The sequence below is a fragment of the Synchiropus splendidus genome, chromosome 6, assembly GCF_027744825.2.
Source record: "Synchiropus splendidus isolate RoL2022-P1 chromosome 6, RoL_Sspl_1.0, whole genome shotgun sequence".
In the NCBI taxonomy this organism is placed as follows: Eukaryota; Metazoa; Chordata; class Actinopteri; order Syngnathiformes; family Callionymidae; genus Synchiropus; species Synchiropus splendidus.
The window spans coordinates 5,807,717-5,830,325 of NC_071339.1; the positions used below are offsets into that span (position 1 = coordinate 5,807,717).

At 43.1% G+C, this 22,609-nt stretch overlaps 1 protein-coding gene across 10 annotated transcripts in view; it reads left to right on the plus strand.

The window, feature by feature from the left end:
- The window catches only part of chl1b (cell adhesion molecule L1-like b), an 81,589-nt gene that overhangs the window by 53,238 nt on the left and 5,742 nt on the right, over window positions 1-22,609 (plus strand). For 5 of the 10 annotated variants that reach the window (XM_053866940.1, XM_053866936.1, XM_053866941.1 and 2 more), the window contains 12 exons: window positions 1,533-1,730; window positions 1,885-1,955; window positions 3,750-3,972; window positions 4,987-5,022; window positions 5,177-5,292; window positions 5,368-5,572; window positions 5,680-5,802; window positions 10,391-10,570; window positions 12,514-12,543; window positions 13,942-14,010; window positions 20,012-20,143; window positions 21,877-21,949. In XM_053866940.1, coding sequence (XP_053722915.1) covers window positions 1,533-1,730; window positions 1,885-1,955; window positions 3,750-3,972; window positions 4,987-5,022; window positions 5,177-5,292; window positions 5,368-5,572; window positions 5,680-5,802; window positions 10,391-10,570; window positions 12,514-12,543; window positions 13,942-14,010; window positions 20,012-20,143; window positions 21,877-21,949 — 1,456 coding nt within the window. Of the gene's footprint in view, window positions 1-1,532; window positions 1,731-1,884; window positions 1,956-3,749; window positions 3,973-4,986; window positions 5,023-5,176; window positions 5,293-5,367; window positions 5,573-5,679; window positions 5,803-10,390; window positions 10,571-12,513; window positions 12,544-13,941; window positions 14,011-20,011; window positions 20,144-21,876; window positions 21,950-22,074; window positions 22,135-22,609 lie in introns of all 10 variants that reach the window. The other 5 variants (XM_053866944.1, XM_053866943.1, XM_053866946.1 and 2 more) reach the window with 4 other exon arrangements.

The window sequence follows — 22,609 nt, forward strand, 5'->3', positions numbered from 1 at the left end:
TCTGAAAATCAGGACATTGTTTCATGAAACCTCATCAACCCCTAAGTATTGTGTCATTCAGCTTAATCTTAAAAATTTGTCTTGTGGTCAATAAAGATGTCTGAAGTACGGTGGTTGGGAGAGCTCACAGCAAATCCAAAACGTGCCACAACTTTACTACATAAACACGACGGACATCATGACAGAGCTTTCATGATCACTGCACTGAAGCGTTTTGGAAACTCTGAAATTTCTGCTTTGAAGACAGTCATAAAACAAGCGGCAAAATAAGAACTGATGGGAAAATACATGATTATATTTGGTGAATTTCCACAAAAATCCTTACAGTTGTTATTTCATAACCATAACCAGGCAAAATAACACTTTCAGTTCAAGGTGAATTGGCTTTTATGGAACCTATTTTGACATTTCCCATCAATGGTTTTCTGCTCTTGACTGTTGGTGTGAGTTGGCTCGGGTTGCGGAGGCCGTATCTGACACTCACCTTGCTGGGACCTGTTTTCTGTGGGAGACCTGACCAGGGACACAATGGTGCCCCCCATTATAGCTCCGTCTATCATGAGTACAGGCAATCCTCCCACCAAGTGGTGTTTTTGTGGAGCAGGTGTCCGGTCAAACGTTTAACACCGAGGTGTTTTTCTCACACATTTTGCACGTGGCATTTCGCATGGTTCTGGCACTGTTGCTTCATAAAGATTCACAAACAGAGCTGTGGTTTCCATGGAAGTGTTTGCTACCACTTTGTATGAATGTAAAGAATATTATCAGCACAGAAATATTAAGAACAGATTGTAAATATTCGCATTGTCTTCTAATTTCGGCCCGTTTTCTGCTGTGTTGCCCCTTAATTCTGTTGCTTCACTAGAAACACAGGCAGCAGAAGTAGAAGTGGCACAGATGAAGATCCTATGGGGGTCATTGGGAGTGACGAAAAAGGACATCAGAAATGAGTCCACCAGAGGGACAGCTCATGTGGGGAGGTTTGGGTGGCCAGATGGTTAGGACGCATGGACAGGAGCGACCACGGAAAAAGGGAAGAGGAAGACCACTCATGTGGTTCAGGGGAGTGGTAAATGAGGATATGAAGGTGTGACTCGTGAAGGTGTCACGAGTCTCACCTTCGTGAGACTCTTGGGTCACCAGCACCCAAGAGTCTCACGAAGATCATCGTGAGACTCTTGGGTGATGACCCAAGATCATCTTGGACCCAAGATGATCTTGGGTCCTAGATCATCTTGAAGTTGATCTTGGACCCAACAGCTACTGTTTTAGCCCACATATTGAATGTATTTCCTCGCTATCGTAGTAAATCAACCCCGGAATCTTGCAGGGGTATGGCTGTTTTTAATCACCGGCTTCATTGTGTATGCCAAGTAATTACTTTTGATACCATCTTGGACTAAATGAATCTATTAGTGGTTCACCCAAGCGTGAGTTATGAGTCGTCTCTCGGAGGGCTCTTGGAGCAGGAGCTATCTGCATGAGTGGTGGTAAGATAAGCGCTTCTGAGTCCTCCTCCTTCCTGTCAACAGAGTTCATTATTGAATATGAGGAGAGCCAGTGGGAGCCGGGGAACTGGAAGGAGCTCCAGAGAGTGCCGGGAAATCACGCCTCGGCTGTCCTCAAACTCTACGGACACGTCGACTATCGCTTTCGCGTGTCGGGGGTTAACGGCGTGGGACGAGGTCCGGCCAGCGAGCCCACACAGAGATACAAAACTCCACCAACAGGTCACTTTTCAGATCGTTTTGTCTGCATTTCCATTAGCTTCTGTTGGATGCAAAACTGCATAACTCATTCCACCGTGCCCCTTGTGTCGTGCTGAGTTCACCTGAGATTTCTCACACCGACAACACGGGCAAACTCTATATTGCTTCTCCACAGCGCCCGACAAGAACCCTGAAAACATCAGAATTGAAGGGCATTTACCTCACGAAATGGATATCAACTGGGAGGTGAGAATTTATTCACATCTGTCATACTTTGAAGTCATGCAATAATAAAGCAAAAATGAAACTTTGTCCGTGTTTTATAGGCAATTATCAATAGCTGTTAAGAGAAATGACCTGTTTTTCATTCTTCTCTCTCCTTGCTATTCTCCGAATAACCAATGAGATTCCATTGAAAATTTTCAAGTTAAGTAGCTCGGAATAGAGTGAGAGGAAAACAAGAATGTTCTCTTTGACGTCCTCGCCGATATATTCATCTTTTTTTAATAGAAAGTTGAATCGCTCCCACACTTAATATTCAGCCTCTCCGTCATTCTAACGCTGCCTTTGAAAGGTGGACGTGTGTGTGCTGCTGAAAGGCTTTACAGTTGTAGAAACTGCTATGTCTATTACTTACCCACTCACTTCTGTTGAAAGATAAATCTTTTCATCTGCAAAGACTTTGCAAGAATCTATATCAAAGAAAAGCCACGCAGCAGCAGGTCAGTCTCACGAGTGTTTAAATAGAAACAACGATGGGAAACTGAGAGACTTGGCTCTGCGTCTGTGTGGTGTGGTTAGAATCCCTGCAGATTTAAGGTCTAAAATTAATTCAGCAATTTTATGAAAAGGCAGACAGCATATTTATTAGAAATATGTGGATTAGGAGAATGTCACTTTTAATGACGCGTTTATTCCAACATTGCCACCGTATTTATCTGAGCCAAGGAGGTTACCTGATGGTTTGCATTTGTCTCTCTATGTCTGTCAACAAACTAAGTCAGTGACGGTTTCAGGAATAGATTCATACATTTTGGTGGTGTTCTGAATTACCGGAGCTGCAGCGCGTTCTTCCTCGCTCTTGCTGTGTATGTTGAGTGAGCAAACTACTGCCACCCGCTGTCACATCGAGTCTCCTGCTATCAGTGATATTTAAAATGCTAAAATGGATTGTATTGACCCACCACATACACAGATATTTTGAGGGCCAGGTTCTTAAACCAGTCAGGGAACAGCGCCCACATTCTTCTTCTTCTTGTAACCATGATTTTTGTTATGATTTTATTGGTGTTGGATTGTTTCGCATGGTTTTACAAAAATATTTACCCATGCATCAGGCTCCAGTTATGTGACCACCTGCATCTAAATAAAAGGACAAGTTGGAAAAGCTGTGACACATATAAAGCACAACGTACCATCAAATAATGAAAATAAATACACTTTCACGCGTGACGTGATGACAAAATGTGTTGTCTCCGTCTGTTCAACAGCACTGTGAGGCATTAGTAGAGTAAAGTATAACTTCAGACAACAGTACTGTGCCGTCAAAGTTTGGAGTGATGGGTAGATGAGGTACTGTGTCATGAAACAACAGTCTTGCAGTGTTGATGAAACAGTGTCCACATTTTCAAAGTCCACTAGATGGAGCTCTTGGTTTTGAACTGATGTGAGGTTTCATTACTTGATTGTTTGAGTCCAAACATTTTACAGCAGACAGCGCCATCTGGTGGCCTCTGAAAATCAGGACACTGTTTCACGAAACCTCATCTACCCTTGACGCTGTGTCATGAAACCTCAGGGGGGTCGATCTGTGCACGGTGTGAATCAGGCATGGTTATGATTTGGGTGTAAGTGAGCGATTTGGTGGGGCACTAACGTGTTATTTCTGAAGAAGTATCCCAAGGTACATCTGGATTCACTTCACGGTTTAGCAGGTCAACGCAGAACAACTTAGGCATACAAAACTGCAGAATATTTTACTGTGAACTAAATGAATGATTGCCTGCTGAAGATTTTATTTTCTCTGCGGATAATTTGCAGCCGCTGCCACTCATCGAACACAATGGCCCAGGTCTGGAGTACAAGGTGAGCTACAGGCGGCAGGATGTGGAGGGCGACTGGAAGGAGCACACAGTGAAGAGGCACTCATTTGTGGTGAAGAACACGCCGACGTTTGTGCCCTACGAGATCAAGGTGCAAGCCAGGAACCATCAGGGCTGGGCCCCTGAGCCCAGGATCGTGTCTGGCTTCTCAGGGGAGGATTGTGAGTCGTTGTCTTCCAATATCGCTCAATATTTACCGCAAATGAACGGTTACGCGTGGTGTCATAATGATTGTGCAAATGAGAACTGAAGTAACGTTATTAGGGAGAGGTTCATCACAGAATGCGATGCTGTTGAAAACGTACTTTTAAAACAATCTAAGTTTAAAGTCAATTGAAGCAATTGAAGAAGTGGCATGCGAAAGTGGCTTTTTATGATTTAGTCAAGTCATTCAAATGAGTTGGGAGTACAGTGGTGCCTCGGTTCTCGACCACAATCCGTTCCAGAAGGCAGTTCGAGAAGCCATTTGTTCGAAATGAATGAATGAATGAAGTAATCTAAAATAATATAATCTAATATAATAATATATGATCTTAAAATAGTCGTTTGTAGGAGTGAATGTAGAGTGTCTGCTGCAGGTGCGCTGTTCCTCTATGTGTGTGGCCGCTGCATGTGGGAGGGGTTGCCGAGTGAGTGAGGTCTCTCCAGAAGTGAAGAGGTGCCCGGTGCGTGTCCAGCTCTGAATGTGCGCTTCTGTGCAGTTTGGCTGTGACAAAGTCATAAACCAAGTCACGCTCTGTCCCAGACTCGCCTCATCCCTGTCCCAGCTCCAGCCCACAACAGGACATCAAACCCTGGAGTGGAGGTGTGGAGAGCGAGCACCTCCCCTGTGACACTCTACCACGGTCCAGTGTGGAGACAGTAAAGGTTTTACACCTCAATATGAAGAAAAAACAGTCAGTAAATGTGGCTAATGGGACACGTCTGCATACAGAGGCTGCGTTATACACAATAACAAAGCGTGTCGTGGGTCAGCCGATCAGTCCGGCTTTTTTCGGGAGCCTTCGAGTTCTGGATTTTCATTCGAAATCCGAAGCAAAAAAATCTCGAAACTTTTGTTCGAACTCCCATTTGTTTGAAGTCCGGGATGTTCGAAAACCGAGGTACCACTGTATCTGTCTTTATATCTAAAATAAAGAAAACATAAAAATGTGCGCTTTTTCCTTTGTGTTCAGCTCTCTTCTGGATTTGCCCTCAAGAGGTCACAGGAGGTCATGAAGCCCCTTGAACATAGAGAGAAACTTGTTTTGATCTAGCATTTTAGCTCCACTTGATGTGTAGAAGTCAGTTTTAGTTAAAACAGCAAGTAGCTCTCCAGTTCAATGGTTTGCGTCCCCAGACTTTGATGTTTGTATGCTCCTGCAGTTCCCTCTGCTGCGCCGGACGATGTGGCTGTAGAGGTGATGAACAGCTCAGTGGTCAAGGTGAGCTGGAAACGTGTACCGAAGGATAAGCTGCACGGACATCTGGGAGGCTACAGGGTAATAGTCCACCGTCGTGTTTAGACACCTTTGTGTCCGACAGCTCTTCATCCTGACGGTGATGTGTCTCAATAGATAAGCTGGTGGCACCTCCGCAGTCTGTTGGACTCGAAGAAAACCCACGGGGACAAACAGACTTTAACATTCCCGGGGGACCGCAACCATGCTGTGGTACCGGGACTCACACCCTTCTCAGAGTACATCCTCATCGTCATGACCTTCAACGGTCGGGGCAACGGGCCGGGCAGCCATCCTGTCAACTTCAAAACCCCGGAGGGAGGTAGGACTGTGGCAAAACAGCATGAAATGTATCGATTCACAACTACTGAAGGGAAAATCTAATAATAGCCCAAGTTGCAGCGCTGCTTACTGTTGCCTTCTTTGCAGTTCCCGAGAAAAATCCCGTGTTCAAGGCCGCAGACGTACAAAAGCACACCATCTCTTTGGTTTGGAGTCCACCAGTGCAGCCTAATGGGGCCCTCACCGGATATCTGCTGGAGTATCAGCTGAGTAAGTGTCCCCTTTAATCGCACACTTCTACAAGATGCATGACAGCCATTATTAGCCGATATATCGGAGTGATAAGAGAGAGAGAAAATTCATGAATTCTACGGCTTTCTGGGCAATAACATCAATTTCCATGACAGCAGACAAATGGCACTTTATGATAGGTCTCATTTCCTGTCTCATGACAAAAAAAAGAAAGTTTATTTTATTGAACTGCTTCCCTGTTGAAACCCAGGTGGAAATGTACAACACAAGTGCTGATCTAGTGCTTCTTCTGTTCTCTCAGACTAGTGGTTCACAACCTCACAACCTTTCTTTTCCTGACGTACCACTAGTCAAATATTTTTCAACTCGTATGTACTGACAACACAAAGCATTTTTGGTTGGGGAAAATAGATATATGCCCCACTGTGTCAAGCAGCAATTTCAATTCCATACCAACCTTCTTCTTATTATGATTCAGAAAAAATAGCAAACCTTTTAAAGAACCTTTATTGGCGTTGTGTGAACCATTTCTAGGCAGCATGTTGTGCCAAAACTGTTTGAAATGTCGTCATATTAAATGAATAGAAGCTTTTTTTTACCTGTCAGAGGTGCAAAGCAGCACTTGTTATGAGTAACTGGGATCATGTATTGCATGAATATGGAGTACAAAGAAGCAGCTTGTTGCAGCGGACAGCAGTTGTGATGGTAGTAATAGAAATGGACCATAAATGAACAGTAAATATGTTTTGCATATATGATTCCAGGGGATGTAATAGTAATTGTCGGGATTATTGCACAGTGTGGAAGTTATGGATCTTGCTTTTAACAGCCGGGAGCTTTGTTTGAGTTCAGTCTGGCATGGCTCTGGGCCAGCAGGAGGAAGTGAAGAGCGAGTGTCCTGGGTCGGTTGGGTGGGTGGCTGGTGTCGTAATATGTAGATACATTCCCAACAAGCAGTGTGAGACCATGTCCTCCACCATGTCCTCGGAACCGGTGGAGCGAAGCATCGGGTCCAGTACTGTATGGCCTCCTTAATGCCCGAGGGCTAAATGAAATGGACCAGACATGCAAAAACAATAATAAAATTGAGAATAAGTTTAGTCTCTTATTTATTGAGAAAGATTTTTAAATACATTTTAGCTTTGTTCTGCCTGTGACTTGGTTTGCGTTTGCCCTATGTGTGACACTTGACACTTGTTTTTCTACTTAAAAAAAAAAAATAGAACGTTAATTGTTTTGACTTGGTGAAAGTAAAAGCGTGAAAAACTAGATTTCCTTCATTGCACCTTCCGTCTAAGCTGCTGAAGTGCTTAAATATGTGTTTAAAATTCAATGATTTGGCAGAAAAAAAGTTCAGTTCTTTGTCTCCCTTTAATCCAATGCAAGTACAAGGAGATGCTTGTTGCTGCTGGGTGGGAAGGAGGTCAGGACAAGGCCAGAGTGTGCTTAGGAAACATGTCCAGGTGGTGTCCAGTCGACTGCATGTCAGCATCTCCACTTAGCTTGTGCTGACCGAGGCCACCATGTCACAGTCTGTTGCGGTGAAACTTTGCTGACCCCACCATGTCGCCGTGGTGCACATCCACTGTAGGTTCCGGTCCCGTGGGGTCCTTATCACGTCGCGTGTGTACACTGTCCTCAAACTAAAGTCAGAGAGAAACTAACTTCAGACGACTTTAATAGTCCAACTAAGTGCCTTTGATTTGGTTTCCGGAGAGGTCCAAATGTCATGCAGTACTTCAAGTGACGACATCTTCATTGCGCCGGGCAATGAAGATGATGAAGTGTGACTTTTTCTTTTTTTTATCCCTAAGTCCCCTTGAAGAAAGCGCTGTGTAAAATGTTGAGATAATGTGGCCAGCTGTCAGGGAGTTGACACGAGTGGAATCTCAATGTAGGGTGCAGATGTTTGAGGATGACACCCATCGACGCCGCAGCATTGATGACATCATGTCTTTTAGGTTTTACCTTTATTGAACTGGTCTTCCATCTGCTAAGCAAAGACTACTTGATAATCTACGTCATTGAGGAAAGAAGTGATGGTCGCGAGTAACAGCACATTGAAGTGATGACTGCAACTGAGTTCAGCTTCTTTTAGAAGTACACTTTGCAGTAATAAAATAGCAACACATCTGATGAAGCTTGACGTATTCATTCCCCCTAAAGTTCAGCTAGTTTGTCATAAAAGGTGACACATTTCCTCCAAACTTCTGGTAAAACGTCATACTTTGAAGTGAGTCACCTTGTTCAACAACTACGTTTCTGACTGATAAAACATGCCTAAATAACAGCTTCTCTTGTGTCAAAGTGAGAGTGTCTTTACTGTTGAGATCGTGTTGTTGTGTAGAGTTAAACTTAAAAACTTAAAGTTAAAAAAAAAAAAAACAAAGAAAACAAAACAATAATAAAAATCGTCGTCTTTGCTTCAACGTCCTGAAGCGCTGTCTGCCTTTGGAAAAATGCCCTGCAGCGAGACAGAGCTCTGCTGTTGCTGGAAAATGGAAAGTGGATATTTACGCTAGATTGAGGAAAATAAACGTCAGGAAAGCATGGCAATGTTAGGTGATGTGAAAAGGAAAATGACACTAAATGAATGAATATGTTCACCTATCCTTTTACCTGGAAAATTCTAGAGCCATTGCTGAACTTCTGAGATATATATATATATATATATATATATATATATATATATATATATATATATATATATATATATCAAAATCATCAACCCTTCACTATCAGTGAGTCTGTAGGAATAAAGTTGTGTAACAGAGGGAAGTACAACAAAAAGTTGTGCCACGTAATGAGTCACCATCCTGTGAGTCGGGTGCAAATTCATGAGATCATCTCATAATACTTATGTTTCACAAAAAATGAAGTGCCGTGTGTTTATCTGGCGCTTTCTGCAAGCCATACCTTGTTTGCATAATTTCCGAAAAATTGATCACAGCTGTCCTCGAAGACAAAACACATGGGTTGATAACAGCTGGAGCTTTTGCTGAGAAAAGAAATGCGGGCCGATTCACTTCCGTCGTTGTTTTTGCTGCCTTTCACCGAAAACGGTGGCATCTCTTTCACAAACAAAAGGTCACCTCAACACCTGCTGCGTTTGTTTTTTAGCTTCAGAGAACATGAATGCCACCTTCCCCGCCTGCTGCGACGCTTTAGTGAAAAATTAGATCTGATCAAAGTGTCCAAATAATGCCAGCTCACCGGATCACACCGGAGCTTAAGAATAAATAAATAAAACAGCTCAGGTTGTGACACAAAAATAAGTTAAACACAAGTCACTTAAAACAGCAACCAAGTGTGAGTTTGTGGTCTTGGCATTCAATGATCAAAACAAATTCCAAACCACACATGGCAGCGTTGTAGGTGGTGGTGGGTAAAATATATCGCAATTGGAGGACGGAGAATTTCCGCCATTGTAAGGTGTTCTTCATGTCTCATTAGAGCTATGTATTGGGCAGAAAAACGGAACGCTGCCCCCATGGTTTCTGGCAGTACTGCTCTATTTGGTCCGTACGATTTGTAGAAATGTGCAGAAATATGGATGAATGCAGAGCGTGAACAAAAGTGCTCCGTCCGTATCTGTGTTTAGCGTTGAGCATAAATGTATTATTAAAAAAATACTTCAGATTATTTTAAAGTTAAAGTACTTTAGAGTTTAGAAAAGTAATACTGAAACTTTTAGAACATTCTAATATAAGCTTGTCTCCCGAATCCAGTCTATACTAAGGTTGGATTATTCTTACCGTCGGGTTAAAAACACTTTGTAGGAATGTCAATGGAGCTACCCCATGTGGGAGGGGTCAGCCATTCAAGCACCAATGTGTACAGGTTTCAAATACAGTTAACAAGCCAAGAATTTGGCAGTAGATACCTTTAACCTACACACATGCTTCCTGCTGGTCCATTTCCATGGGATTATTATCACCCGCCATAATGTCCCCAGACTCTTCTACCAAAAGTAAAAGTCATAGTTGATGGTGAAGATTACTTCCATGGTGCATTGGGACTGGACCAATTTCATAAGGTAGTAATAATACAGTAGTTATTCATATTTAGGTATTACTATGTCCTGTGCAAAAAGAAAGCATTGTTATATACAACCAATACATGCTTGGGTCAGAAGAGGATAAACGGATAGGAAATGTTTTTTGCTTTATATCTGTGCATTCATACAGTATCTTTTTATTTGTTTCGTTTTCCACCAGATACATGAGGCGACGTTCGCATCCAGCCAGCACCTCACGCTGTAGTTTCTTCTGAGCTTAGAACTGAAGACATATGTCTTGCTTCAATTTGCTACGCACCAGTGCTCAAGTAGTCATCCCTCTGCATCTCTGGGTTAATTCACGCTGATGTTCACTTCACTCATTTCTCATGTGGCTCTTTCAAGTGTGTCAATTCTTTCATTCAATCTTTTTCACTGTAATGCTGTTTTTATTCCCCCTCAACTTACCAGTTCAATTTACTATACACTTCCTCGTGTCACGAGGAATCAATGGTGACATGCTTGGAAGTTGAGAGACAGTATTTGTGGCCTCTGTTTATTCAGAATACGAGAGGTGTTTGGCTTAGCGTGTCTTTTTTTCCTCCACAGTCAACGACACAGAGGAAGTGGGGCCGCTGCAGACCATCGACATCAGCAACCCCGACACCCTCAAGTGGACGCTGCGTGACTTGGAGCCGGTGAGCAAATACAAGGTCTCACTACGCTCGTGCACGGCGGTGGGCTGCGGACCAGTGGTGAGCGAGGAGTACACCACCACCCTCGAAGCACGTAAGTCATATGCAAAGATGTGTTATGGAAATGTCGGTGGTTCTGCAAGCTGCTGTTGCTGCTCCTGAATTGAGAGACTTTTCACTATTCAGTGACTACATTGAATGAGGGAAGCGTGATATATATATATATATATATATATATATATGCCTGGCCAGTCCCGCTTTTCATATCTCCATGTTCGTCATTTCTGTGGATAAACACTTTCATATGGCGCTGGTGTTGGTTTTCATTTGTCACTGTCATGACAGAGCAAGTGCTTATTGATTGGAAGGGCAGAGCCAGCTGTGGAAAAAAAAAAAAGAGAGAAGCAAAGTGAACGTTTGGCGGACAAATTAATGTATTCATGCACGACTCGGTGGCTAAGTTATCATAATGAAGCTGTTCCAAGCGTGTAATCTTTTCTTTTCTATTACAACTCCTGTGTGTGTGTGTGTGTGTGTGTGTGTGTGTGTGTGTGTGTGTGTGTGCTGGAGTGTTACGCTTTACCTGGCGCCAATTCAAGTCTCGTACTTGTGCGCTGCTGTAAATGACTGAACTGGAAATGACAGTAGTTCCGTGCAGACATTTTTTTTTTGATAAAAAAACTTCTATTGCTTCTAACACCCGTTTCTTCGACATTGACACACTTATCTAAAAAACGTAATTGTCAGTGAAAGAAAACACCAGTTGAATGAAGCTTTGGAAATTTATTAGCACATGTATTTTTGCTTCGAAATAGACAAGGCTTGTTGATTTAATTCTACATTATATCAGGAATTATGATCTCATTTTTGATGATCGCATTTTTTTTAAACCACCAAGAGTGTCTCACGTTGGTCTATGAAGTTGTTTTCTCACACTATACATCAAGACGTAGTACGTACTATTATTTAAGCGCATTGAATTCTATATATTTTTGACAGAGCGCTTTTGTCTCAATGTCCATCTGCATATGGACGCAATGATGTCGGCTTTTTTTTTTTTTTTTTTTGAATGTGATGTGACCGCGGCAAATTATTGTTTATTTGTGAATTATATTTGAAATAATAGTGAGTACTTGTGTTTTTTACCTGAAATAAATTTGACTGTTATACTCTAACTGTAGAGGGAGGTGTTGATGTTCTGCTAATGCTTTTACATTTCATTATTATTACAAATATTATATGTATAATATACGTATAATTGTGTATAATATTACATAGTTTACACAATCTCATACATTTAAGGACCATTCAAAAGATGGAAAATAGATGAGATGGAAAAAGGAGTTTCGTATGAGACAAGAACAAACCAGTGAACTAATATTGGTTACACTTTAGATTGGGGAACTAAATGAATTACTTGCTATTTACTGTTAATAGTTCATCATTTTTGGAGACCATTCTAAGATTAAAAAAAAGATACACTAATAATATTAAAAACATAAAAAAAAGACGCTAATCTATCTTATAAATATGATTCATTACTAGCTAATATGCGGCTAATACACAAGCAAATAAGTAGTTTATTTATAGTAGCATATGCTCCTGAATCTAAAGCATTATTTTTCACACAAAAAAGTGCCCAAAGGCTCCAAGTCATCGCACCGTCAGTCGAGTTTGTGCTCGTAGCTTCAAAGCAACACCATGATTTCAAGTAATTTGACAAACGCGGATTCTCCAGCTCTGTTATCCAGACACAAAAGTGTCAAAGACAAGTTGTAAAAGCGGTAACTAAAAGAATCCACGCAGCCACAGCCGCATATGTAATTGCCTCCCGGGTGTTTGCTGCCAAAAGAAGAAGTCAGTGATGATGCACAGCAGCAATTTATTTCTCATCCTACGAATAACTACGGTACGACCGAACCTAAGTGTTGAATGTCTGTTCTGCTCCGCCACTAAATGTGCCTGCTTTACATGTGTGCTGAACTTGTCGACTGAACGTTGCTCCCGTCTGCCTTCTGCTTCTTTCTGTCTTTGCAGCGTCCACTTTGGCTCCCACTGTTGGCCTCAGTATGTAGCTCTTGAGGACAGTCGAACATAACCTGTGTGTTGTCCATGTGTTAGATCTGATAGAAAATGCATGTGTAGCATTCAAAGTAGTTAGAAGCCACCACAAGCTGCATCGCTGATCTCTGCGGAAAATTGACCCTGTCGGATGTTTGGCCCTGCCATCAGCAGAGAGCGCCCCCAAGCCTCCTTTCATTAGAAAACACATCATATTTTCTTCAACGTGGCGACGTCCTTTCTAATCACAATGCTAATTAGCGAGAGAGCTAATTATGCACACGTAGAAAATTGGCTCATTAGTGTCTGTAAACGAATGTTGACTTTCATCACGGTATCGGCGGCGTCCAAACAGCATGTCAAAGCCAGCCGCCAAAACCAAGCACCTCAAGTTTTCCTGTCAGAGCCTTTACCTGTTGGAAATAACGGGAAAATATCAGAGAGAAACATGACAGATATAATCTTTACTTAAAGTTTCACTCATTTCGGATGGTGTTATATATTAGCAATGTATTTTTGTTTCACTTAGCGGTCAAACCGCAATAAAATGAAATGAAATATTGTAGTTTCCAGACTGTAAGCCGCTACTTTTTTATTGCGACTTATATATTATTATGGATTTTTACAGGCTGAAGAGCGTCATTGAGCTTTATCGCATCAAACCTATGAAATCACAGGCATTTTGTTGACATTAGAGCACTCAAAATGTGCTGTTTTCACAGCTGAGAACAGCTTCAGACGCGGGTAAAAGAACAACAAATTTTGAGCACTTTAAGGTCAATGAAAGATGTGAGTCGTTCATGATACAAGAACATTGCCCAGTTTGTTTCATGAGTCAAAACTAATTTAGAAGTGATCCAGGTGCAACACTGACCTTTCTACGGTGCAGACAGCACCACTGCACCCGCGACTTATAGACAAGATCTATTTTCCTTCTTAAATTTAGCGTGTGCAGCTAATATTCCAGTGCACTCAATAGTCCAGATTTTACGGTGGATAATATACAGTGAACAAAAAAAGTGAAAAGAAAAAAAAAGTAATGACTAAGAACCAGAAGTGATTTCCGTACAATTGCTTGACATTGACAGTGACTTAATTTCCTGGTCACCAATATCACAATCGTACATTCAGTTTTTCTACACAAAAAAAAGGAACCCTCTGGTAAGTTTCCTGTGACTGGGCTTCTCGTCGTTGAACGCATGTACTTCTATTTAAACTGTCCATCTTGATGCTAACGTTCCGCTCCGCTGCATCTGAATCGTGCCGTGCAGCCTTTCTGTAGACCTCTTGTTCTCCTTGCTAGTCACTCACTTTAGCACCTATAGCTGACAACGGAACTAACAGTAGTGTGTAGTAAGACACAGCTTCACCCTAAATAACCACCAGATTTGTCTTTTGTTGCAGGCCAGTCAGCATTCCCCTCACTTCCAAGCACAAAGTCCCCTGCGATCAAACGCACTCGTCCCACCATAGGTAGCGCTACATCCCCACACTACCAGTTCTGATCACTAGAAAGTGAAACCTATGAAACATTTCTGATCTGCAGGAATAAATGAAAATGAATCACTCCAAAATGTGTTGACGGTGCGACTTATACTTTATTTTGACATCATGGTTATCATTTATATATCATTTATCATATATATATATATATATATATATATATAGAGAGAGAGAGAGAGAGAGAGAGAGAGAGAGAGAGAGCTCTTCCCATTTAACATCATTGTTAAATGGGAAGAGCTGATGATAGCGGATGATCCCCACCGTTCTTTCAAACGTGTCTAGTATATATATATGTATATACACTACTTCCCATCTATGTTCTCATGTTCACACCATAGCTCCACCCACTTTCTCATCTGATGCTCCGGGACTTTGGTGACTGACTGAAAATGCACTGCTGCTGTCTTTCTGCCACTCAATATTTTGGCTACATTATTATAGCATTTACTTCCACAAGTTTTACAGGAACAGTGTGTCTTCAGTTGTAAGCTATCGTTGATCATTGATGGAGATTTTGAGCAGATCCCATCCTGCATCTCCTGTGGCCATGAACTCTGGTGGCCTTAGGTGAGAGAACAGTTGCGAGGGCTCAATGGGCAGTGTGACTTGTGAACATCTTGGGATTCTTATACATGAGCATCACATCACATAGTTATATTCAAGTTTGCTCAGTGAGCTCCATCATTGTTAAATGGGGAGAGCTGATGATAGCGGATGATCCCCAGTGTTCTTTCTAAATTTGGTGACAACGAAACAGACGCACATGCGATCTTGGCTGGGGTTTTTCCACAAGACGGTGGGTGCGCAGTGTTTGTCATGTCCACATCCGCCTGTTCCAGGAGGCATCATTGGAAAGGCTTTTTTGTGACGTCTTTAAAAAGTGGCGTTTCTGTTCAGGATTGTAAGTGACCCTTACCTCAATAATTGTATTCCCATTTCTAACCTATCACTTCCTCATAAAGCCTGAAAGCAACCGTCAAAGCCAAGGTTTGTGCAGTGTCCTTTGATCTTTCCGGGTCGCTTTTGTAGCCAGACAATCTGCGTTTTTTATGTGTTATCTAGCATCGCTTTCTCTGAAGTAACAAATTGCGAAACAAGTGACAACAAATCCATGCTGTTTGTTTAAAGGCCCGCTGATGAAGAAATTGGTTTTCATTTCCCTGCTGCACCTCCGGGAAATTACCGATACTCGGATCTATATCCAGACCTGACAGTGCCGCCGCAGTCACTTGTACGGGACAAACGTGTCTAATTGTCAGTGATTGATTTGTTGGGCTCTGGTTCCGGCTGTACAAGGCAGAGTATTGACAGCCACCTGACATTTCCACGCAATCTTCAGTCGAATGAACAGCGGTTCAACCACGTCCAGGCAAAAGGGAAATAAGCAAAGATGCATCCTCGCGCTGGGAGGGTGATATTTACAGCACGCAGAGATAAGTGGATAAGTGAAGTGCCTATAGGAGCATATTCTCTTCCTGCTCCGCTATGAAAATGCTTCTTGACTCAAAAGCGCGGGGTACGACTTGTGTGAGCAGCAGCTTTCTGTGACATTTAATAAAAAACTATAGCGCATAGGGGGCAAAGCTCAGTGACCAAGGTATTTTTAGATCAGGGTCTGTCGCCGAGTTCCAATGATTGGAATTACCGTCGCCGCAGACTCATCCGTCAACATTAGTCACAGTGTCATTTGCACTTTGTCTGGACGGACATCACAGAGGCAGGTGTGCACGTGTGCTGAATGATCGCGCACCTGAGCTGAAGATAAGCTGACAGATTTGCATGTTTGCTGCAAGGAAATGAAGTGGGCCGCGCGTTTGTTGACTGACAGACCAGTCAGTCACATTCGTCCCCACATTATTAGATTTTCTTTCTGTTCCTTTGTTTGTACATATGTTGAGAAATATTTAAAAGCTGTGCTCCGGCTTGCAAATCACTGGTGTCATTGAGCAGATGCTTTCATCCAAACTTATTGTAGTGTGGGTGAGCCAAACAGATGTGAGGCTTCTCACCAAGGTACAAGGGACTGATGTCGTGTTAAGTGGAACCCGCTAGTGGATGTACCCTTGACTTTCCTGTTCATTGCTCAGAAGACCAGGACATTCCGGAATTGGACCTGGGGTTGTCAGAGGTGTCAAAGTCATATGAAAGTTGAAAATCACATGGCAGTTATTCAGTTTTTCATGAGCTCATAATGTCGGTTTTCTGTTTGTTTTAACATGTGACGGGTCACGGGACCAACTTTGGCCCATTGGCAAATCGAGAGGTGGCAGGTTATGTGACCCACCTTCGCCCACTGGCAAAGATAGGGTTACATTTTTGGAAGTCACAACATCACTTTTAAGTGATGGGACGGGAGGGATGTGTCGCGCACTGTGTTCTGTCAGTTTTAATTTGGTGTTAAATTGTGTGTGAGAGACAGTTCTCTGCTAAGGACTTTGGATGTCAGCATCAACATCTGATGTCATGTTGTAGTGTCAGTTATTATTTGGGATGGAAAACACTTTTTTACTCCATTAAAATGCTGATGCATCAGCATGCAGCACGGAAGGCTGCCTTTATCGTCTGTACAGGACGCAAAAGTCCACATTCCCAACATCAACTTTGGTTTCATTGAAACAGTTGGTCAACTCCAACTTACCCAAGATTCTTGAGTAGAGAGTGCCATCTACTGGCTTCTGACTGTTTTATGAAGTCTCATAAGACAATCATTACACTTCTTCACAGGAGTACTTTTCGCAGAAATACTGAGTCAATGGTTCTTGTTTTCCAGTAATGCTTTCATGATGAAATCAAGATCTTTTGCCGTTCGTCTTATTTTATTCTGCTTTGTTTTGGGGCCTAAAATGGTGAAGACACATTAATTCTTCACTATGTGTCAAAGAAATCTATCTTTAAAATTGTGTTTAAGCCCACCAACTTTCTTATCAGAGGCCAGAATTAGAAGTTTTTTTGACATCAAGTGACTCAGAATATGCAAGTTTATCGGCCGCAGGACAAGTCTTTTTAGGTCGGTAGACTCTTCTTCCCTGGTTGGCATTTATTTCAATACATCTCACTCCCAATCAATGAGCAAAGTTTTCTTCCTGGGCCTCAGCTGTCATTTCCCCTCCACATGAGTCGTGTTGCGTGTGCAGCTGAGTGCTTCAACAGATGTCTGCGGCGTAATTGATGCCAACATGCAACAGTGTTGGGAACCTCAAGAGCACTCGGCCTCTTTTGCACAAGGTGAATGACAACACTCCAAAGCCCTCGACAATCATCGGCCTCGCCTTGTCTTTGTCTGGGATTTGTCCAATGTCAGCTGCGCTCTGTGAGGCCTTTGCAGACATCAGCGGGTGCAGAAGAGTTTTATCAACAAATCGTCAAAGGAGTCCTGAAAGTGCACCTTGTTTTTTTTGCCATTGAAGAATAAGTCCCTCCTCCAAGTCCTCTGTACAACTATTAACACCTGCTAGTTCGATGACACGCTGATATTTTGTCCAGTCATTGTGACTTTCCCATAAATCCGACCAATCACATTAGCCCACAGATGTTGCCACCAATGTTCACAATTTGAATCAAATCTGTGACGTCCAAATTCCCATTATTTGAATGTATAATAGACGGAACTATAAAGCGGAACTCACCAGTGCAGCGCGCCATCATCCAAACACTATACACGGCAGACATAAACAAACATGGCTGACCATCTCCCTCAACGGTAACACGGAACATATCACCAGTTATTGTTTTAACTCGCAGTATTAATGAGCCGCTGAACAATTCCAGTCACACACACACACACGCAAACATTCCCCACCACTCACCTCTTCTGCTCATTCAATCACCCACCAGTCTCCGCCCTTGTGAGGAGCTCCGTAACAAAACAACACGTGTTCTCTACACACTGTCAGCAGGAAATTACTCATCACAAAAAAGTTATTTCATCATCGTATTTTTTTTATTTAGCACATACACACAAATGTTTTCGTTTTTGTTTTTTTTTGTTCAAGGTGTTCAAGGTCTGTTTTGTTAAAATCCTTTCAGCCTGCAGCTATTTTTAGTCTAAAAACTGACAAGCTTTTTACAAGCTAATTTGCAGTGGCCCTTATTTCTTATGTGGTCCTCCCCCGCCTCCCCCCCAAGTCTGTCTTTTCATCAGAAAAGAGGTGTTTGTGCTGCAGTCATTGCACCCTCGTATTATGGTAAATCACTTGTTGAGGAGGTCTGCATGTGCTCTACATGTTCTCATTGATTTCTCAGATCTTTCAACACTTTCAACACTCACACAAAAACAGAACACACATCTGTGCTGTTCCTTCCTCTCGAGTGTGACCTACCAACTCCTCGGCATTAATGACAATCAATGTCATTTGCGTTCGAAAGCCGTTATGAAAGCATGTCTTATAACCTCATGTGACATGCCATTTTATTGTAGCGCTGGCCATTGAACCAGACTTATAGGCCTCGGGGCTATTCGTTTTTCTGGAACTTGGGCTTGTTAGCTAGAAATAACTTGTCTTCAGGGACTCCTCACTGATCCTGCAATAAAGCCAGCGTAAGATCAAGTATAAAAAGACCATTTAGGATGCAAGTTCTGCCGAGGCCACCGAATGAAGTGGGAGCAAGTGAGAGACGCAAAACAGAGGTCATATTGCTCTATGTTTTCTTGCAGTTTTAAGTCAAGCACATCACGCTTTATATTTGGGAAAAGCTTCCATGCTTGTATATATATATATATATATATATATATATATATAACCTTTCCCGTCTCCACACTGGACCGTGGTAGAGTGTCACAGGGGAGGTGCTCGCTCTCCACACCTCCACTCCAGGGTTTGATGTCCTGTTGTGGGCTGGAGCTGGGACAGGGATGAGGCGAGTCTGGGACAGAGCGTGACTTGGTTTATGACTTTGTCACAGCCAAACTGCACAGAAGCGCACATTCAGAGCTGGACACGCACCGGGCACCTCTTCACTTCTGGAGAGACCTCACTCACTCGGCAACCCCTCCCACATGCAGCGGCCACACACATAGAGGAACAGCCACCTGCAGCAGACACTCTATATTCACTCCTACAAAAGCCTACTTGGAACACATTATTAAGGATCAATAACATTTTTTTTTTTTTAATCATAGTCAGCCAAGTAAAACAACTGCTTATGAGACCCCTCCATCTGAAAGTGTTGTTGTGGCAGCAGTTCAACTCTGTGAATGATTATTTGACACTGATATTTGTTTCCATAAAAAGTCAGTCATGTACAAACAGGTGTTGACAGTTTCTTTTTTACAAAGCGACTTGTTATGTCAGTTGATGACCTGGCGTGTCGGGAGGGGAACGGTATAGGGGCAGGGCTTTGGATGGTTTTCTTGAGCTCATAATGTCGGTTTTCCATTTGTTTTATCATGTGACAGGTCATGTGACCAACTTTGGCCCATTGGAAAATAGAGAGGTGACAGGTTATGTGACCGACCTTCGCCCATTGACAAAGACAGGGTTACATTTTTGGAAATCACAACATCACTTTTAAGTGATGACGGGAGGGATGTGTTGCGTCCATAATGTCGCGCACTGTGTTCTGTCAGTTTTAATTTGGTTTCAAAATCCTAGGCTGGTTTCTTAAATAACTGCACATGAAATGGTGGAACGCTGGAGTTAAAAATGTTTGGAAAGGGAACAAACATTGTCAACAAAGTGTTGATTCACCTGCTGTGTCCTTGAGCTGTGACCAGAGTCACGGCGTGCGGTCGCCCGCGGTGTCAGTTGGATTTAATTTGGCCGCGAGGCCTCGCTGAGAGGAATTACATTTGTACAGCGTTTTCGTCCGTGATTCATTAGACAAGCGGATTAGCTGTTAAATATTAATTTCGGAGCATCACCATGGCCGGCACGCCCCGCCTCAGCGTCAGACCGTCGATGCAAACGTTCAATCAAAGTGTCCCGATGAAAAGGCCAAGGGGTGTCAAAGTCACGGTTGCTGCTCTCCGCAGGTCGGGCCAGCATCCACGGAGGAATATCCACCCAGAGCTGGTTCATCGGCCTGATGTGTGCCATCGCTCTCCTCACACTCATTGTGTTGATCGCCTGCTTTGTCAACAGGAATAAAGGCGGCAAGTATTCCGGTAGGTGCTCAGGTCCACGCAGCCACTCTCACACACTGACTCCAGCATCATTATATTTCCTTTTGTTGTGCGCCGCCTTGAAACCGATCAATCATAACAGGTTATTACAGGAATATGTAAACTAATATGTATGTGTGCGTGCGTGTTTTAACAAGCACTGGGCCGGAAAATTATTCCAATGCAAATTCATATATGAAGCAGGCTCGCGTATTGATGGGAAAATGAGTATTTCTGTGTTATTCAGACACGCAGAGTTTTTTTTTTTTTTCCCAGCAACAATCTAAACAAAGTGCCACACACAGCGAGACAGAATGCAAATGCTGCACTTGTAAATGATGATAGAAGCTTGGTGGAAGCACAACATTATTCCTGCTATTTCGGACCGGAGAGTCCTTATCAACTTTATTATTCACGGCTAATGGCCTTCAGCTTGAAGTTGGGCCAGCGGTGGCTTCTCTTGTCAGCAGAATGAAAGAGCAAGAGGCGTCTGTCCTTTTATTCTCTCATTAAGTTCTCGTTACCACACATAGCTCCAACAACCTTCGCTTGCTATCAGTGTTGTTTCTGCTGAATGTCACATCACGGGGGGCGACTCTTCGTAAACGTGCGCGTTAGTCAACAGTTCCGTTCTTCAAAGTAATGTGCGCCTTTACGGGGAAATGATGTCTGAATAAAAATGAGACACAAATGATCCCGTCTGTTGCTGAGTGGTGGTGATTCAGCAAAGAATAAACTTTGTGATAAAGCGTGCCAAAAAAACGCTGTGACTTTCAGTTGAAACAGGCTATTTTTAGAGGCAGAAATTGGTAGTGTGTGATGTATAGGAGGTAAGATAAAGATAGATTTAGTCACTAGTTTTGAAGCCCGGACTGAGCTAACCAGCCATTCAGCTAAGCACCCATTTCTCTCTCCATGGCTCTTCAGGGATTCGAACCTCTGACCACCCTGATCACTAGACAGACGCTCTACCCATTGAGACAAGCAGCCACTTCTCTCTTCGAGATTCGAACCCCTGACCTGCTGACCACTAGACAGACGATCTACCGACTGAGCTAACCAGCCACTTCGCACTCTCTGGCTCTTCAGGGATTCGAACCTCTGACTGTCCCGATCACCATACGGACGCTCTACCCACTGAGCCACAGTCAGTTGAATAATAGTCGGTGAAACTGTCCTCAAATGTGGCTGCGGCTGCGGCAGTGTCCGGTACTGGTGTCTCACAGCACTGTGGCCTCAAGAGCCTTTGTAGGCAAATACATGTCCCTGTCCCGCTCAGCCAAAGACACTATATAACAATGGTTATCCACGGTTAAAAACCTCATTGCATTGCATCAATCCGTGGCTCCGTTCACACTGTGGTGTGTCATCAATGCGGAATCCTTGTCCGGACTCCATGAATTGACTGTTGGGGCATCAGTTCCAGTCACGCACTAATAATAAATCAGTAAAACTGTGCCTTTGTTCTCAGTACATTTCTTGGAAAAGGATGAATATCAGTCCTCCATGTGACGTACCATCTTGCTAATTGCTGCAGGTAAAGACTGGTGACTGCAGATGTCTAAACAGGGAAGTGGCTTAGAAGTATGAACTTGCTGCAGTGAGTTTTAATGCAGTGATTTTGTACAACAAGTTCGGGGAGTGAGGGACCGATGCGCCAGTCAGAGGCCAGTTGTGTTCACTTCCAGTCGTCTCTTGAGGAATTCACCGACAGCGTCTCTTTACTTTGCACACAGTGAAAGAAAAAGAAGACCTTCATCCAGACGTGGAGTCCCAGGGTATGAATGACGACACATTTTGCGAATACAGGTAAGCGAAAGACCCGCAGCACTATTTCACCATCTGACTGTAATTCCACTGTGTCAGTTTCTCATCAGTGAAGAGTGTCTTTTCTTTTCTCCTGATTTCTTTCTCCCCACCCTCTTGCTTGAAAGACAACCGAGCACAGAGGAGGCTCTGGTGGAGCCTCACGCTTTAGGCTGAGTACCCGGAAAGTATGTGAGAAACAGATGTTTGCACATCGGCGTGTTTGGGTGCATCATTTCATAGGACGTTGTAGTCTTAGTTCTGGTGTTGTGTGGAGTGTTTGGTGTTGTCGTCGCATCGCAACGGAGCTTCTGCTGCGCTCCCGCTGCCGTTTTGGCGTTTCGCAATGAGCCAAAAGTGCGACACCAGGCTCGCAGCATGGAGCTCCAAGCAATCAGTGTAATTGAAAAGAGCTCATCTGGAGGGCAGTAATATGTTTGTACGATCCATTAATCCTGTAGTGCTTCAATTTATAACAGACTTCCTCAGTCCCAGTCTAATTCCCTCATCAGTGGGATCTGCACAGCACAGCAGTCACTGAGGTGGTGAAATGAAATGTGGCGCACCAGCCGGCGCCTTCGCTCCCCTGCGCCTATTAAAAAGTGGCCGCAACCGCAAGCCGTCCAAAGATATAAAATAACCTTTTTATGTTGGTATTTGAAT